General features: G+C 35.5%; 1 protein-coding gene across 1 annotated transcript; it reads right to left on the reverse strand.

Moving 5' to 3' along the window:
- Positions 1-480: 480 nt before the first annotated feature.
- Positions 481-15,201, reverse strand: PGAP1 (post-GPI attachment to proteins 1). Its single transcript, XM_010286962.1, has 17 exons — positions 15,122-15,201; positions 13,683-13,734; positions 13,393-13,470; positions 11,882-11,957; positions 11,543-11,616; positions 11,413-11,464; positions 10,627-10,693; positions 9,646-9,754; positions 9,232-9,270; positions 8,068-8,161; positions 7,310-7,400; positions 6,898-7,095; positions 4,600-4,732; positions 3,398-3,448; positions 1,914-2,137; positions 1,452-1,556; positions 481-619 (listed from the first exon to the last, which is right to left on the reverse strand). Exons 1-17 carry the CDS (start codon positions 15,199-15,201, stop codon positions 481-483), a joined length of 1,662 nt encoding a protein of 553 aa, XP_010285264.1.
- Between the last annotated feature and the right edge of the window lie 413 nt (positions 15,202-15,614).

Genomic DNA, 15,614 nt, shown 5'->3' on the forward strand with positions numbered 1-15,614 from the left:
ACGTAGCATAAAATGATTAAAAATATACTTGGCTGGGTAGTTTTTGTGAGTCACAGTGTGCTTGAAATGCATTGAGTTTTAACCAGCATAATTTAGACCTGCAAGAGATGCAAGTTCAGAACATACACACTGTATGGCATAGTGAGTAAAAAAAGTCTGTTCCAACAAAGAAGTATAGTGACATATCCAAGTGTTTACAAGGCAAACAGTGTTGAGATGTTGCACTGATATGATTTATGTGCTTACACAAACACACAGTTAATTCACATGATTTTCACAGCCAGGAAATAAACACCATGAAAAGCTTTCTAAGCAACATGAACAGAACCATGAACTTTTAATAAGGTAGTCAGTTCTGTCCTCTTTTCCACATAATTTTAACTACCAATGATATTCATCTCGGCATTTCTTTGTGGAAATTTGCCCCATCTTCACTGTTAAGTTTCTAGGCTGCACTCTACTTCCTATATATAGCAAACGTTACACAATACAACACAGCACATGTAGAAGAAGAGAAAAGGTTACAAATTGCGGTACTTTGTATAAATGCATTCGTCCAAAGACCAACATTGCAACAGACAGAGGGAGTGGAACTTTGGCTGCGATCTTCAAGAGTTTACTGTAAGAATATAAAGAAAAAATTGCCATTTTTGTAGCCATACATGCAGAAGGTATGCAAATACCATACTTCACTTTCTTTTGAAAAGTAATGTATAGATTTCAAGGCTTTGTTCATTTTTAAAACAGAACAATTAGGTCTAATGAGCAGTAACAATTGATGCATAAGCAAGAGCAGTAATGCAAAAAGGGTAATAAAATGTCATTTAAAATATTCTTCTATTAATTTAGAAATAAGTTCTCTGTAACAGCATCAACATCATTTGAGTTAACAGATACTGATCAAGAGGATAAACTACATTGGTTATTATTCATTATCTTTCATGAGGCAGTGACTAATTTTATATCTGAACAAGAAATGCTCTACCCATCAGCAAAACCAAGTGCTCAAAACTTCTTAATCCAGTAAAAAGCACAATACATTTCCACAAGTGCCCATAAGGGGGAGTTACAAGAACATAACGATAATGGTTTGGAATTCGCTTTTCCTTGTAATTTTCTGACAATAATTGCCAAATGTATTAGGATTCTGTAATATTTGGAAGGATTCAATGAATTATGAACGAAAAAGTCACAGTTAAAGAAGTCTTTATGCGACGGATTCTTTAGATGACAAATACTTCATTTAAGTCCAGGTGATTTTCTCCACTTAGCTGAACTGCAGGTAGTTTGCATGCATTTTACCTAGTCTAAGATTTAACCATGCAAGTTCATGAACCTCTATGTAGGCTGAACAATTACATGTCTGTGCAGCATAAATTAAGTTTTACCACACAAATGAAAGTAGTAAGAAAGAAGCACAAAAAAAGAACCTGGAGATTAGGCTACCATACCTTGATTTCACTTCAGAAGTACTTGAATTCATGAGAATTTCTAAAATGCATATGATGATAATAGCTGTAGATCTACATGGATCAGGATCAAGTCTAACATTGTACCTACAAAGAAATGGTGTGAAAAGCATGTTACTTCTAAACTAGGCTACCAAATAAAATCCAAGTTGGGAACAAGCATGTGCTGATAACAACAAACATATGTGAAATGCTTATGGCATCACAGCCTGATTTTAAATCCTTTGTGAATCATTACTTGCTTCAACATATCACTGATACATTTAACATCTACTTATACCATAACACAAACCAGATTGCATAGAAAAACACAATTATAATTAACAAAAGTCTTTGATACTATAAGGTAGCTCATAATGTAAAGAGTCAAGCATTTGCAATTTTTATTGTCTTCAAAAGGTTTATATTTTTTTCTTCTACCTTACTGTCAATTTAAGAAGTTACCTGAGATTTTTAAACCAATAAATCAAGGATGGCAAGCTGAGCAGTACAATCCATGTGAATAAGTTGAAAATTGTAATATGCATCTTAAGACTGTTAATGGCTTCAGCAATTGTTGTACTGCTGGAAAGAGATTGTGTTGCTTCTGAAATACTGTCCATCGAACTCTGGTTTTTGGCTGTGTGTATACTGGAGTTCTGTGAAGTTTCTTTTGAGTGGTCTGAATCCTGAGAATAAAAGACAGAAGACTCAAAAACATACATAGGCTTATAAGAACCCATGCTGGGGGAGGAGGAGGGGAAAAAAACCTCTCCTAACAGTATCATACCAGCTCTGATTTAAGAAGAAAATTTGCAATTTATCTCTCAAAAAGCCATCAAAAGCAAAGTTCAATAGTTCGATTTTAAAGCATCTAGATCTAACCAGAAATTTCTCATACATTAATAGTTTATGTGTCTTTGGAAGAAAAGAATGGAAAGTGGAGATGCCCTGACACCAATGCAGTGATAAGAAATGGAGTTCCTGGAAGGATGAAGAACAGAATAAAAGGAGTAATAAAGCATGTGGGTGAAAATCAGAAATCATCATTCATGGAAAAAAGATATGGGAGGTAATGCAACTGGGAGTAAAATATTAGCTGTAGGTATAAATAACAAAGATAAACTAATGAGTTGGCAGATGCTAACTTCCAATGACAGAAAAGCGCCCCACAAATGAAACAGAACAATACAAAATTATATGGATATGAAAGAAGGGGAGAGGATATAAAACTAAACACACAAAACCACTCAAAGAAACCCAAAGAAACCTGTCAACACCTTTTTCTGGCAGACTGCATTTTTAACTATGTTCTGTGATTGCAAAAAAGAACAGGTAGTTATTATATGCTTGTGTCCATGTCTGCTTACATATTCAATCCTATACCTTAAAGTAACTGAAAAAGGAAAGAAAGTTCACAAGGCATGAAACCCAATGCTTCTTCACTCCTTTTTAAACAGCTCCCAATTTACTGCAGTCTCAGCTCATATCCATCTAATGAATCAAGTTTGTCATCTCTGGATTAAAAAAAAACCCCTAAGCTCCACAAGCTACCTATCTGGAAAAAATATTTACCTGTAGTATAGATTATTACCCAGAAATTAAATTTCCTTTTTTAGGTAAGGCATGCATAATCAAATACCAAAATCTAGACAAAACCATATTGTTCTGTATGTATTCATAGACTAAGTTTTCTTCTTAATTGTACTTCAGACAAGTTCACACTGCAGTGATCTTGAACAGTGAATGCCGTAGTCCTATGTGATGGAACAGGCTACTTGCGTCCTGGCTTTTCTTTCACGTCATGCCCACAGTAAGCAAACTATAGCCATCCAGTCGTCACAGCACAACCTAATACTACCAAGGCAAGATGATAACAATTCATAATGCATAGGTTTGCCAAACAAGTTTTGGTCACAGTTTTGAACAGAAGCAGGAAACAGACTTACCCCATGGAGCATGTTTTGTTCTGCTCTCACATTCACATGCAGTTTTATGACCTGGAAGACATAAAAGTTCAGCTTTTTTAGCAATGTTTCTTCACACATAAGCTGCGGCATAGAAGAAAATTTTGGACTAATTATTTTTGCCCCTTTTTATAGCTAGATGATTCTGGGGCCCCAATGGAGCTGCAATGCAAGAATTCCTCTTCCTTTTTTATGAGCAGCATCCAAAGTGCTCTCTTAAAGAAGGATTTCCAAGCACAGAGAGAAAATTTATGCTGCTCTGCCTTCTCCCTTTCCACTGTGCTCGACAGAGAATATAGAGTGGAAAATCTGCATATTCCTCACCTCCTCCCGATAATTCAGTTCTGCTTCACCTTCTGCAGAAACTCATAAACAGACCATGTAGGAAAAGTCCCACATCAGAGATTTACAACAGAATGGGGAGTAATGGCAGTATGGGAACACCCTTCACAGGGTAACCTTATGTCACAGGGAGCTCAATTAGAGATAGCACTGCTCCTCAGACTGTGCTTTCGGCTGCCACCTACCTGCTTCAGAGCACCTGTAAGCTGCTCTGCTTTGTGCCCCTGCTCCAATGCTTCCCTAGCAGCCAAGTATAGTAGCTGATTAGCAGCTATATAACCATAGGGTGAATCAGATAAGTTAGGAGCTCTGATGCAAGGAAGACCATGGAAACTGAATGGCGGGGACTAAATATGGATCTTCGTGGCACTACCCAAGGGATCAGATTAGACATACAGTAAGACTATCCTAATTCTACACTATATCCTCCTTCCTTTTACTCCATAAAGATTTGTGAAGAGTCTTTAAAGATGGAGAGTACTCTACATGTTCCAAGTTCTCCCTTTGCTAAAGTTTCTCTTCAAGGGAGTTATTAGTCTTTGATTTTATAACAGTACCTATCCATAAATTAAAAATTGTAACCATATGCATTATTGTACTGGGCATATGGGACCATACATTTCTTTGGGAGAAGCGTTATATCAAAAGAAAAATAATTCTAAAAAATCACAGGATTGTGAGAGTCCGATAAGAAAAAAAACCCACCTATTTCAAGTATGCAAATAATAACATTTAAGTATGAAAAAAGGTAATTTGTATTTTTGCTTTTAACATGGGGTTAATTCAAAGCATATGAAATGTTGAATTCAGTTATAAATTCAAAATGTTTAGGCTTTCAGTACCTTAAACAAGTATTGAAGATAAATAATGAATACAGCAAATGCACCGCAAGTGGTCCAGCTAACCAAAGCAAGGGATAACATCCCGCAGAGTCTTCTGGGTGTAATCAACTTATCTTTTTGAAGTACAGTAGGTCTAAAAAAAGAAACAAAGCTACTATTATACTTTTGTAACATCAGACCCACAAAGATCAAAGAATAATTCTGTTTCGTGAATAACTGAAAAGAATAAGTTGTTCCTGATTATTGATTAAACACTGGAAAAATAAAGTTACACAAATTTTAACATACATATCAACTGCTATATAAGAAAATTTTTCTTGCAAAGTAGCTTATCAAATGAACACAACTGTCTTACACTTTCTTGAATGTCTGTCTAAAAAAATGTATAATTTCAATTCTTTTGAGGAATTCTAGAATCTTTGGGTTGAAAGGGACCTTTTAAGGGCATCTAGTCCAACGTCCCTGCAATAAGCAGGGGCATCTTCAACTAGATCAGGTTGCTCGGAGTCCCGTCCGTAAAGGATACATTGGTGAACATAAAACATTAGATAATGCTAACTGTAGATATGCATCAGTCACCAAGTTCTTCTGTTCAGCCCAAGAGAACATGTATCTTATTACTGCACAGCTGCATCATGAAAGTGACTCCTACTACAAATGTTAATGCACTGCAGTGTTCAATGGTAGTATAGCAGTATTCAACAATAAGTATCCAAGACATTAATTCTGTGACAAACATTCTTCACAGACAGGAATTTCTGCTTGCTCACGGTCTCAGACACACAGAAAAGCTTATTTAAAGTTTCTGGATTCCAGCTTATATGACTAAGAGACAAGTATGAATCTGAAATAACAAAGATAAGCTGAGAAGGTGTGACAATGAGGGGAGTGTGGTGGGGAGGAAGTGCAATAGAACTATGAAAAAGTCTGTACTTCTTGGATATTCATGGGGTATCAAGAGAGACATTGAAAACAGAAAAAGCCTTATTTGGAAAATACAATTTTAAAAACTTTTGCAACAAATATTGAAAATAACCACAAAAATAAGGCTAGCTGACAAGAACAAAGAATTCCACAGACAGCTAGTGACAAATTCTTTGGTGCTGGCCATATCAGATCATTTCAGAACACTGAGCAAAAGTCAAGTGAACACTATCTACTTTAAAGAGATTTATAGAAAACAAATGTTTTTTTCTTCTTCAAAATTTCAGGAGTAGATTAAAAACTGTGTAAGGTATTAGAACTGTGTAAGGCACTAGAATTTCAAAATGAACCAGCTGACTTACAGGTAGGCACACAAAAATCTTATCTTCCTGCCTCTGCCCAAGACATTCTCAGGATTTTCAGGGAAATCAAAAGCTTTAATGAAAAGAGTACCAACTGAGTTAAAACCCTTAAAGATTTAGTAAGAGTAGTTTCAAAACTTAGAAGTTCATCACTTTGCCACTTAAAACTAATACTAAAGCACCCACTGTAATTTATAAACAAGGTGGCTGAGAAGATATTGCTGATACAACTTCTATTATCTGGTAGAATAAGACCAGAAGTGCTAGTGATGAAAAAAAGAAAATTAATTTAGCGTATCTTTTCTGAGTAAAGAGCATCCCAACCAACTTTTTGGAGACAGAGTTGGCTCAAGTCTAGCTGAGGACTGTTACCTGTGTCAGAACAGTCAAACAATTAAAATAGCTAAGCATGTTATCCAATTTACTAATTTACTCTTTCAAAATCTTTTTATCTTCCTGCTTTTTTAAACCCAATTTCATATTTGAATACACATCTGTACAAGCAAAAACATTTATAGATCATGTCTAAGAATACTGAAAATTCATTGGTCTTGTAGAGCGAAACGAACATCCAAAAAGTTTTTGTTTCACAAATCTGTTTGTGTTCTTTAATGCAGTTTCTCCAATATGAATAATGAGGAATGGATTGCAATGCTTATAATCCCTTTTCTAAATATATACATTTATTTTTTGAGCTGCTGAAAAGGGAATAGTTCATGTGCTTTCTTTTCCCCAGCAAGCTTTCCTCAAAAACAAACTGAAAACATTTATAACAGCTGGTTAAGGAAACAAGGAAGCCATTTATGCTCCCTTTTGGAGATGTGGAATAAGGAATACGAGGCAATGCTCATACTTCATTAGTACTTAACACTGAGATACTCGGCTGTCTAAAATCGTGTATGAAGTACATTGCGGAATTCAATCTGCCCAAGCATTCACACTGAAGCAACAGAAAGAATTGACAGGGTCACAGTCATCTAAAAGAGCATAATTATATACTGTAACATTTTACCTAATCAGAGTTAACCATAAGGAAGAGAAGAGTCTCAGAGATGTAGAGAAAAATACTGCACTCCAGTAGGCAATGCCAGTCCCAAAAAGAAATAGAATCAGGGACACAAGGGTGAATGATGCATCCTGACTACTCAGCACAGCAGCATCCACTTCTGGTAGTGACAGCGATTCCCATATCTCTCTAAACCAATTAAACCTGCCAAAAACATGAAAGCAGTATTACTTATCACCTCCAATTGCCGTTACAATAAAATATATATCAACTATTCCTCCTACTATAGCCTTTCAAACAAAATCAGTGTCAGGTGTTCACATCGACTACAGATAAAATAATATTCCTTCCCACCAATAGTTTTACTGAAACCTCTGTTTTGGAAACTGCTTTAAATAAATAAGTTATGCAAACTCACCCCGGCAGAAACACAACAATGCTTATAAGAGGTTCTACTTTGTAGGGTTTAGCTGTCCTAACTAGTTCAAGGGAAAAGTCAGAACACTGGCCTAGAATCAAGAACAGAAAACATCTATAGTTATTATTTTGTCATGAACTTTAACAAAGAAGATCCACAACAAAAAGTAAATTCAGAGAAAGGTTTAGAAGTTTACTTTGAAACAAGGTCTTATAACAGTACTGCAAGTCAGCATACTTCAAGGCCCTTATTCACGGGATCACTCATATTAGGCAATATGTCACAGGAGCTTCTAGAGAGATTACGGAGTTTGGTACAAACACAACCTCAATTTAGATAAAAATGCGTTTTGTCTGCAGACACGTCTAAAGGTTAGCCTGCAAATCTCCATGCAAGAAGTAAAGTGTTTTGCACATATTAACAATATTTTTTAAACTCTTACACGCATTTTTAAGTAGACTTCTATTAATTCTAAAATATTGTGCAACACCAATCATTCACAAAGAAGGGATTGTAGAGTAAAATAATAAAGAAATATCTGCTACACCACAACCTTGGAGGACTAGCAACAAACAAAAAACAAAACCGAAAAGCATAGATCCCAGTACTTGCACAAGTTCAATAACACTGAATTTGAATGATACCTCCATTTATTGAACTAAAAAATTCACAACAATTAGCTAGTCTTTCAACAGTGAGTTGGATAATTAAGTTCTCTAAAGACGTTTGTGACAGAAAAAAAATTTCTAGAAAGCTACCTGTTGATATCAGCGTGCTCAATTGTCCTCCATAAGTAAGAAGAATATTAGAAACAACATAGACAGGAAGAGCGCCAGCATGGAACCTTATTATCTGAAAGACAAGGATATAAGTATAACTTTAAATTTGTATATATAAAAATATATTAAAACAACACACACACAAAAATATTATCATGAAGCCAGTACAATAATGTGATTAGAAAACCTCTCTTAAAAGATTCAAACAGTTTCTCATTTTGGTGCATAAGTATTTGATAACCACCATTAGCAATTAATGTTATACATGAAAAATACTTGGATCTCTAATAAACTGCTACTGAAACATGTTTTGATAAATGACCAAATTATAAATGAATGCTTTTTTTTCCCGTCAAGACAAATATTAAAAGAATACAGTAGCACGTTAATGATATGTCAGTAAAAGAAATTAAAAAATTAAGAGTAAAAGGCCACTCTCCAAGCAAAACCTGCATATAGTTATATATGTAACTATATATATAGAAAGAATTTTTGGAAGTAATTTCATGTATGTTTTAATTGGCTTCCACTGTCCCAAGTCATTATTAATAAACAAATAGCACATGAATTCTTCTAAAATGATAAGAAAATGAGAAATCCTTGATAAAAATGCATACATTCAAATAGAGAAACTTGCCAGTAATATTCCAGCACTACACTTAAGTGCTTGCAAATTAATTACGTTTTAGAAACAGAAAACTGCAGATGGCTGGTCTATTTTTACTGATAGCAATGTCAAAACGTATTCTTCATCGATAACCAAAGAAAATTTGTTGAAAAGGAGCATACAGATCTACTTGAACTTTTTTCCCTAACTTTTAGTTGATGCCAAATGTGTTTTGAAGTTCTAACACTACTGACTCATCAGGCAAGACAGTGACCTACAGCGTCATGCCTTTACAGATATCCAGGTAACCACAAAGCCAAATGCTCAACATTTACATTAGCTCTACTCCTCTGAAAACTGAGGCCTGACATTCATCCGGATGGGATGCCTTGTCAAGTGACAAGGTTTTAAATGATCATCGAATTAGTGTTCCTCTTGCCATCAAGGAATTTGAAGTGCCATGGTGGGGAAGGGAGGAGAACTTCTATAGATGATACTGACATGAAAACCCATCTAGTACTAGAAGGTTTTCTTACTTGCCCAAGAACCTGTAAAAGTGACGTCTTCAGAATTACCTTGATAAAAAGAGAAATATTTTGTTATTTTATACAAAGGTAAGCATAAGTACAAAGTACTTTTATGTTTAAGAAGCCAACATAAGTATTAGAATACAGCAATCCCATAACTAAAATGTACAAAGCTTACTACTGACTTTTTTAAAAAAAAGCTTTAGAAGTTTTTCTTAGGAATGTGAGCCCAACTTTCAATATTACTCCAGCTGTTGTGAAATACTAGGAACATGCACTACATTTACAAAAAGGCCAAACAGCCCACCTTTAGATTTGCATAGTATTTATTTTGATTAATGCGCTACACGTTTTGAAAGACTGAATTATGAAAAAATTATACAGCAATGCAAACTAGCTATAAAATGAATTTGTATTACTCACTTCATACTGACAGTCTGAGGAAGAGTAAATATTTAACTCTGGAACCCTGTCGTCATTTTGAGGCTGAGCAATATGCAGTTTTGCAGAAATCTCAGTAAAAGACGGAACTCTGAAACAGCAACTTAATTGGTAATTGTTATCCTTATAATCAAAAGCAGCCAAACATGCTTTAGTCTTCAACAAGTGCACGTAAAACCATATCTAGTACATCAAGTGTCATCACAAGCTATGAACAAAATGGTATAATGAACTTGTTTATCCTATCACAGAGAACTACATAGCATCCTCAATCCACTGTCCTCTGAACTATCAAGAGGCATGGTACTAATGAAAACAGAGAACTTTAGCATTAATGTACACACTGCCTCACAGAACATGTAAATATCCTGAGTGACAAGAATGGGAAGGACAGAGTCTCAAGGATACAATTCAGTTTCCTGCAAGCATTACATTGTTAGAAAATACGGGGGCCGGGGCGGAAGTAGGGAGGTGTCCTTAAGACCTCTAAAATAAACAAGGAAGACAGTTTTCCAACCATATAAAATAAAGTCAGGTTGTTCGATTGCAATTCATGAGTGACACGAATTTCAAGCCATATCATGTGATTTTGTCAGGACTATGCTGCTGAAGCAACTTAGGGCTGCTGTGTGATCCAAACCCTGGGTTACAGGAAGAAGCCAGCATCCAGAGCAGCCTCTGTTGCCCACTCATGAGGCAGTAAAAGATTATGCTGAGAATTTCAGACCAGCAAGTCTGACTTCCTTCTCAAGAGAATCAATGAGAATTATTAAACAAACAATTAGCAGATATTCTTATTCTGTGGAAAAGTCAAGACAACTTTGTCAACAAGGGCAGAAAGGTAAATGAGGAAAAGATGCAGAAGCCAAACACTTGAGACAGCAGTTGTCTCCTATCACAACAGGATGCAAACATTCTTCAAAAACATATCAAGAAGTCAGTCATAATTGTTAAAGTCCTTACTTTGCTACAGTTATTGAGTCTTCATGTGACCAAGGTATATGAAGTCTGTAAACACTAGGTTTTCTTTCTGAAATGGAAGACAATTAAAAAATATAAAATTAAGAACAGGTGTGGCAACTGTCTCCAAGAAGTAAAATGCAAGTAAAACAAAGGTGGTATATAGATCACTAAACAGAATCACTGGGCTTGCAGTTACACTGCAATTGACATTGCAATGTAGATCAGTGCAGCTCGCATTGAACAAAAATTACATTTTTTAACTCATGCTGTTACAGAACAAGACAGTGAGACATCAATGTTTAAAGGCATGACAGTTATGAGAAAACTTCTGGTTTTCAATACAAAGCTGCAACCTCAAGCTAATACATCCATCACTTTTTTTTTTTTAAACAAAGTCCTTTAGCATCCCTTTCTGTTTAAGCTTATGTAACCCAACGTTCAAATTTGAGTCTCATAATTAGCAAATAAACATCCTAGCCAAATGTGCTAGAAACACTTTGAACATATTGCAGAATCCTGCTGAAAAAAATGCTGAAAGTGCAGCTTCCCTTTGCTAGGAAGTAAGGAAAAACAAACATATGAGGACTACTTCCACATTTTCTTTGAGCTATCCTTCTTAACAAAAAATGGAAAGTGAGAGATATTAGCAGAGACATTTGAACAGATTATAACAGTACTGCCTAAACCCCATTGCATGAGAGGACTTTTGTTTCCACCAGCTTCAGTCTTGAGAATTTTCAACAAGCTTTGTTTTATAAATTTATACTTTAGAAGACTTATATTTACCTTTGAGTGACTGGCAATGGCTCTCTATATAAATTTTGAAAGCTTGATATATCTAGAACATAAAAAAAAAGTCTCTTACATTCTCCAAACAGCAGTTATGTTAGCTTAAAAAATTAAGCAGCATTCTTACTTGGTTGAAGTGCTGGAGCTGTATTTTGTAAAGTAAGCCAGTTGAATTTAATAGAACCTTGCTTGAAGAAAGCCCTGTAAAAGATGTATTATTTTCACATATTTGATAAAATTATAATTTTTTTCCCCCAGAGACTTATGTGCTTCTATACTTGTTAGTCAAAACACCATATTTCTTATTTCTTTGTCTGTTATTAACAACAGTAGTATTAACTACAATAAAAACAAACCCTGAAAAACCTCCTGACCATTGGAATTGTTAGGCAAATTTATTATCCAAATGTTAGTAATATTAGTTTTCCTTTTTTTCCCCCCCCTAAAAGTAATATGCTATACTTACCAAATGAAAAAAGATGTGTTACAGGAAGCTGTACTGTTCTGGCATCTTCTTTGAAGAACTCACAGTCCAAAGTATACTGCAATTCAGGATATTAAATACAGATCTAAATGGAGCAGAAGACTATAAAGACTTTGTACCTGCCAAATTCTATCCACAGGCTCAGGCAGAGTCCAGGACATAAGTACTGAAAAGCCAACTCTCCACACTCCACTGATAGGGACTGGCAGGTAGTTTGTTCCTATACAGAGCCGTACAAGTTTGGGTAGCTTAAAGTATGACTTCCAGGTTACTCTAGCCCTCACCCACTTGCAACAGCCTTCAAAAGGCTAATCAAACAGCTGAGAATGACTAGAATCCACTTCACATCCCTCTATCTCAGGTACATCTTTTTTTTAAGGGGGTATTGCAAGGGATAGTGACCTGTCCAAACTAGATACAATCTCCTAAGCAAAAAGAACCTTTAGTTTGTCTCCTGAAGTTTAATCATGCAAAAGCAAAGCAAAGTATCCAGCAGGTATGAGTTGTACCATCTCTAATTAGTATTTTCAAGTTAACTTGAAAATTATTTTCCATCCCATTGTAAATCCAGCATTTGTTTACTTTTAAAAAGCAGTTTCCAAGATTTAACACTGGACCACAACTTAGCACGTTATATTTCACAAGTGATCTCTCTTATATCTTTGCTTATCCTGAACCTTGCATATTACTAATTTAACTGCAAGATGTCTCTCTCACAACTATCTGAAGATACACTCAAGACGAGTATTATAATCACTTCAGATGTGAATAATTTCTTGGATCATGGATTATTATACCACAGAGACTGTATTTGTGTTGCAGAAAGGAATGTCAGATCTACTTAGACTTTGAATTCAAGTTCAGTGTTCTACCATTTTCAGGACTAACTAGAAAGGCCTGCCAGACTTATCTGGGGAATATGCAAAGTCTGCTTAGATTCATTGCAAGTGTTCCTCTTACTGGGATCCTGAAAGGCCTTGATGCAAAGATATCCAATTCATCTGTAAGATTATGAACTATCAAAGTCTGCACAACTCTGTCTACCACGTTATTTGTGGTCTCAGAGCTTGCAGAAGTATCTGTACCACTCTCCCCAGAATCGATACGTGGTGTCTTCAATAATCTACGGCACTCTCCGCTACCCTGGATAAGGGAACTGACTGTTCAAAAAGATAAATATTTAAGAATGCCATCAGAATATTAAGAAAAACAAGGAAGAAAAATATTAGAATCTCCAACAAGAATTCCAAGAACTGGTTTGAAAACTGTTGCTTTGTACATTTCAAGTACTATTCATTTGGTATTTTATCAAATGAAAATGTTTCTGAGCTCGTAGAAGGTAACAAAGCTACCTTCAAACCACACTGGAGTGTAGGTCTATGGTTTCTCAAAGTAACTTAGCACTTATTTAATATACTTCTTTCTCCTTCTGTCATAGCATCTGAAAGCTATGAACACACTAAGCAAGCAATTTCTGTATTTCTTTTTTATACCTTATTGCTGACAGTGGGTGGGACCTGAATGACAGCATGGGACAAAGAAGGATAGTCTTGAAGTTTCATTATTACAACCTAAAAAAAAAAAACAACAAAAAAACAAAGAAAAGCCATTGCTGAACATAGCCCTTAGCTTGTCCCTTGCCGGTTCCCAGATGTCCAGCTCTTGCACCCCTTCCTCTGGAATACAACTGCACCTTGCAATGCGGTAAACAGATCCTTCTCCCATGATATGCAACTACCCCACAAAGCACTTCTCCCTCCTACATGTTATGTACAATACTTACCTTGGTGGTTGGAAGTAGCTCAGCTCTCCAGGATAAATCAGTAGCTTCCAGGCTGTAAAAATTCACACACATTAAAGGATGAGCATATTCATTATGCAGCCACTACATTATGACAGTGGATTAACATAGCAGCTTTTCTGTCTATATAGACATGGATTCACATGATTTTTAAATTGAGAAGAAGTTTGGGTCTACTGCAGTTGCCTACCATAGTAATTTATGAAACTAATAATTTCAGATACTGCAAAACTTGTTTTTGCCAAAAAAAGTTAAGCAAAGCTCTTTCTCATACACAAGATATTCAGCTGTTATTGGCCATGCAACTTCAGACACATAATGAAAACTCTTAATGAGCTAAAACAGCTCTGGTATTGAATTAACACACAGTTTTATTAGCATAACAACAAAATATATTTTTACTATGGGAATATCTACAACATACCACATAAACCAAAAATTTTGTTAGCTGCTGCAGAGCTTGCAGCAGTTCTAAGATGGTGTGTACTTAAGTTAACACACTGAACTGCAGCACATTTATTCAGTCATTTTAAGTTATGATTTTAGAATACCAGGATGCTTCTGTTTTTCTGAATAGTGTTACATGACCTCAGGACACAGTCCACAGCAAAACCACTATTATTAGATGAGGGTTTAGGTAGTAGTCCTGCACTAGGCTAACTTGCACTTGATGCTTATCAAAGGTTATGCAAAGGAGTAACAACCAACTTCTTGGATCAGGAAAAAGTAATTATGACATCTGGCTATCAGCTGGAGGCAAGACTCTGTGGCTATACATCTGAGCACAGATCCCAGAACAGATAAATACTATGCTAGCTCAATTCCACCTAGAAGCTTTCCCTAATCTGAAGGGCAGCTTGAATTTACTTTGAGTTTACTTTGCAAATGTAAGCTAAGCCAGTGTTTTAAATCCATTTTTGTAACAATTGTAATTCAAATAATTACTAAATAATTACTATTATTATTTATAATTACTAAATCACCCACATTTCTAAATATTTTTCATATGACAATAGCAATTTTGGAATAAGAAACAAATAAAAGAGATGCTTCAATCCACTCTCTTCTGAAGGCTTTGAGTGACACTTGATGTCTTCTGCCATAAGATTCTAAAGGGATGCTACAAAACACAATTGAGGAATCCAGCACAGCATGTAGTGTCCACAAGAGAGCAACGTTTCACTGCTAAGAAGAAAGAGTTCACCTATTTTATTCTGCATTCATGCAGTATTTGAGAAACCCTGTTCTTTCCTGTTTTCTTGGTGATACAGAAAGCACGAACTATTCACAGTAAGAATTTTACTTTTCCTCCCAATCTCTTCCTTCCTAAGGAGGAGGATATTTCATATGCTTTAAATTCAAATATAGTCTCACAAGTCTCACTTACCCATTTGAATAAAGAACAGGAACTGTTTACTCACCACATTGATGAATTACTGTTCATACAGCCATAAATCCAGCTACTTGTGTCCTGTAAAGTCAATACCATAAAATAGTACATTACACCATGTGTGTCTGTATTTATAAATATATTAAAAATAGTCTTTAATCCAAACAATATAGGAGTTAATGCTGATAATCTTCTCCCAAATTTCTATATGCTGTTTCAGTACACCAGATGTCAGCAACTGTTCTAAAAATCCTCTGATAGCAGAACCTCGGTTCAATGAACTTACTAAAAAGAGGAACAAATGTCCATCTTCTCATTCCTTGTCTATTAAGTGTGTCTGCAGCAGCTATCACTATAGTGACCAAACTCTCATAAGGATGTCAAATCCTGAAGCGTAAAAGCAAAGATGATAAAAACAGTCTCTCTCAGACTTCCTCAATTATTTATAATGAAAGATATCCACCAACTTTTTTTCTTCATTTCACAATGAAGTCAGACTCAGAATCACAGAATCACAGAAACAC

The sequence above is a fragment of the Phaethon lepturus genome, unplaced genomic scaffold (assembly GCF_000687285.1).
Source record: "Phaethon lepturus isolate BGI_N335 unplaced genomic scaffold, ASM68728v1 scaffold29525, whole genome shotgun sequence".
Lineage (NCBI taxonomy): Eukaryota > Metazoa > Chordata > Aves > Phaethontiformes > Phaethontidae > Phaethon > Phaethon lepturus.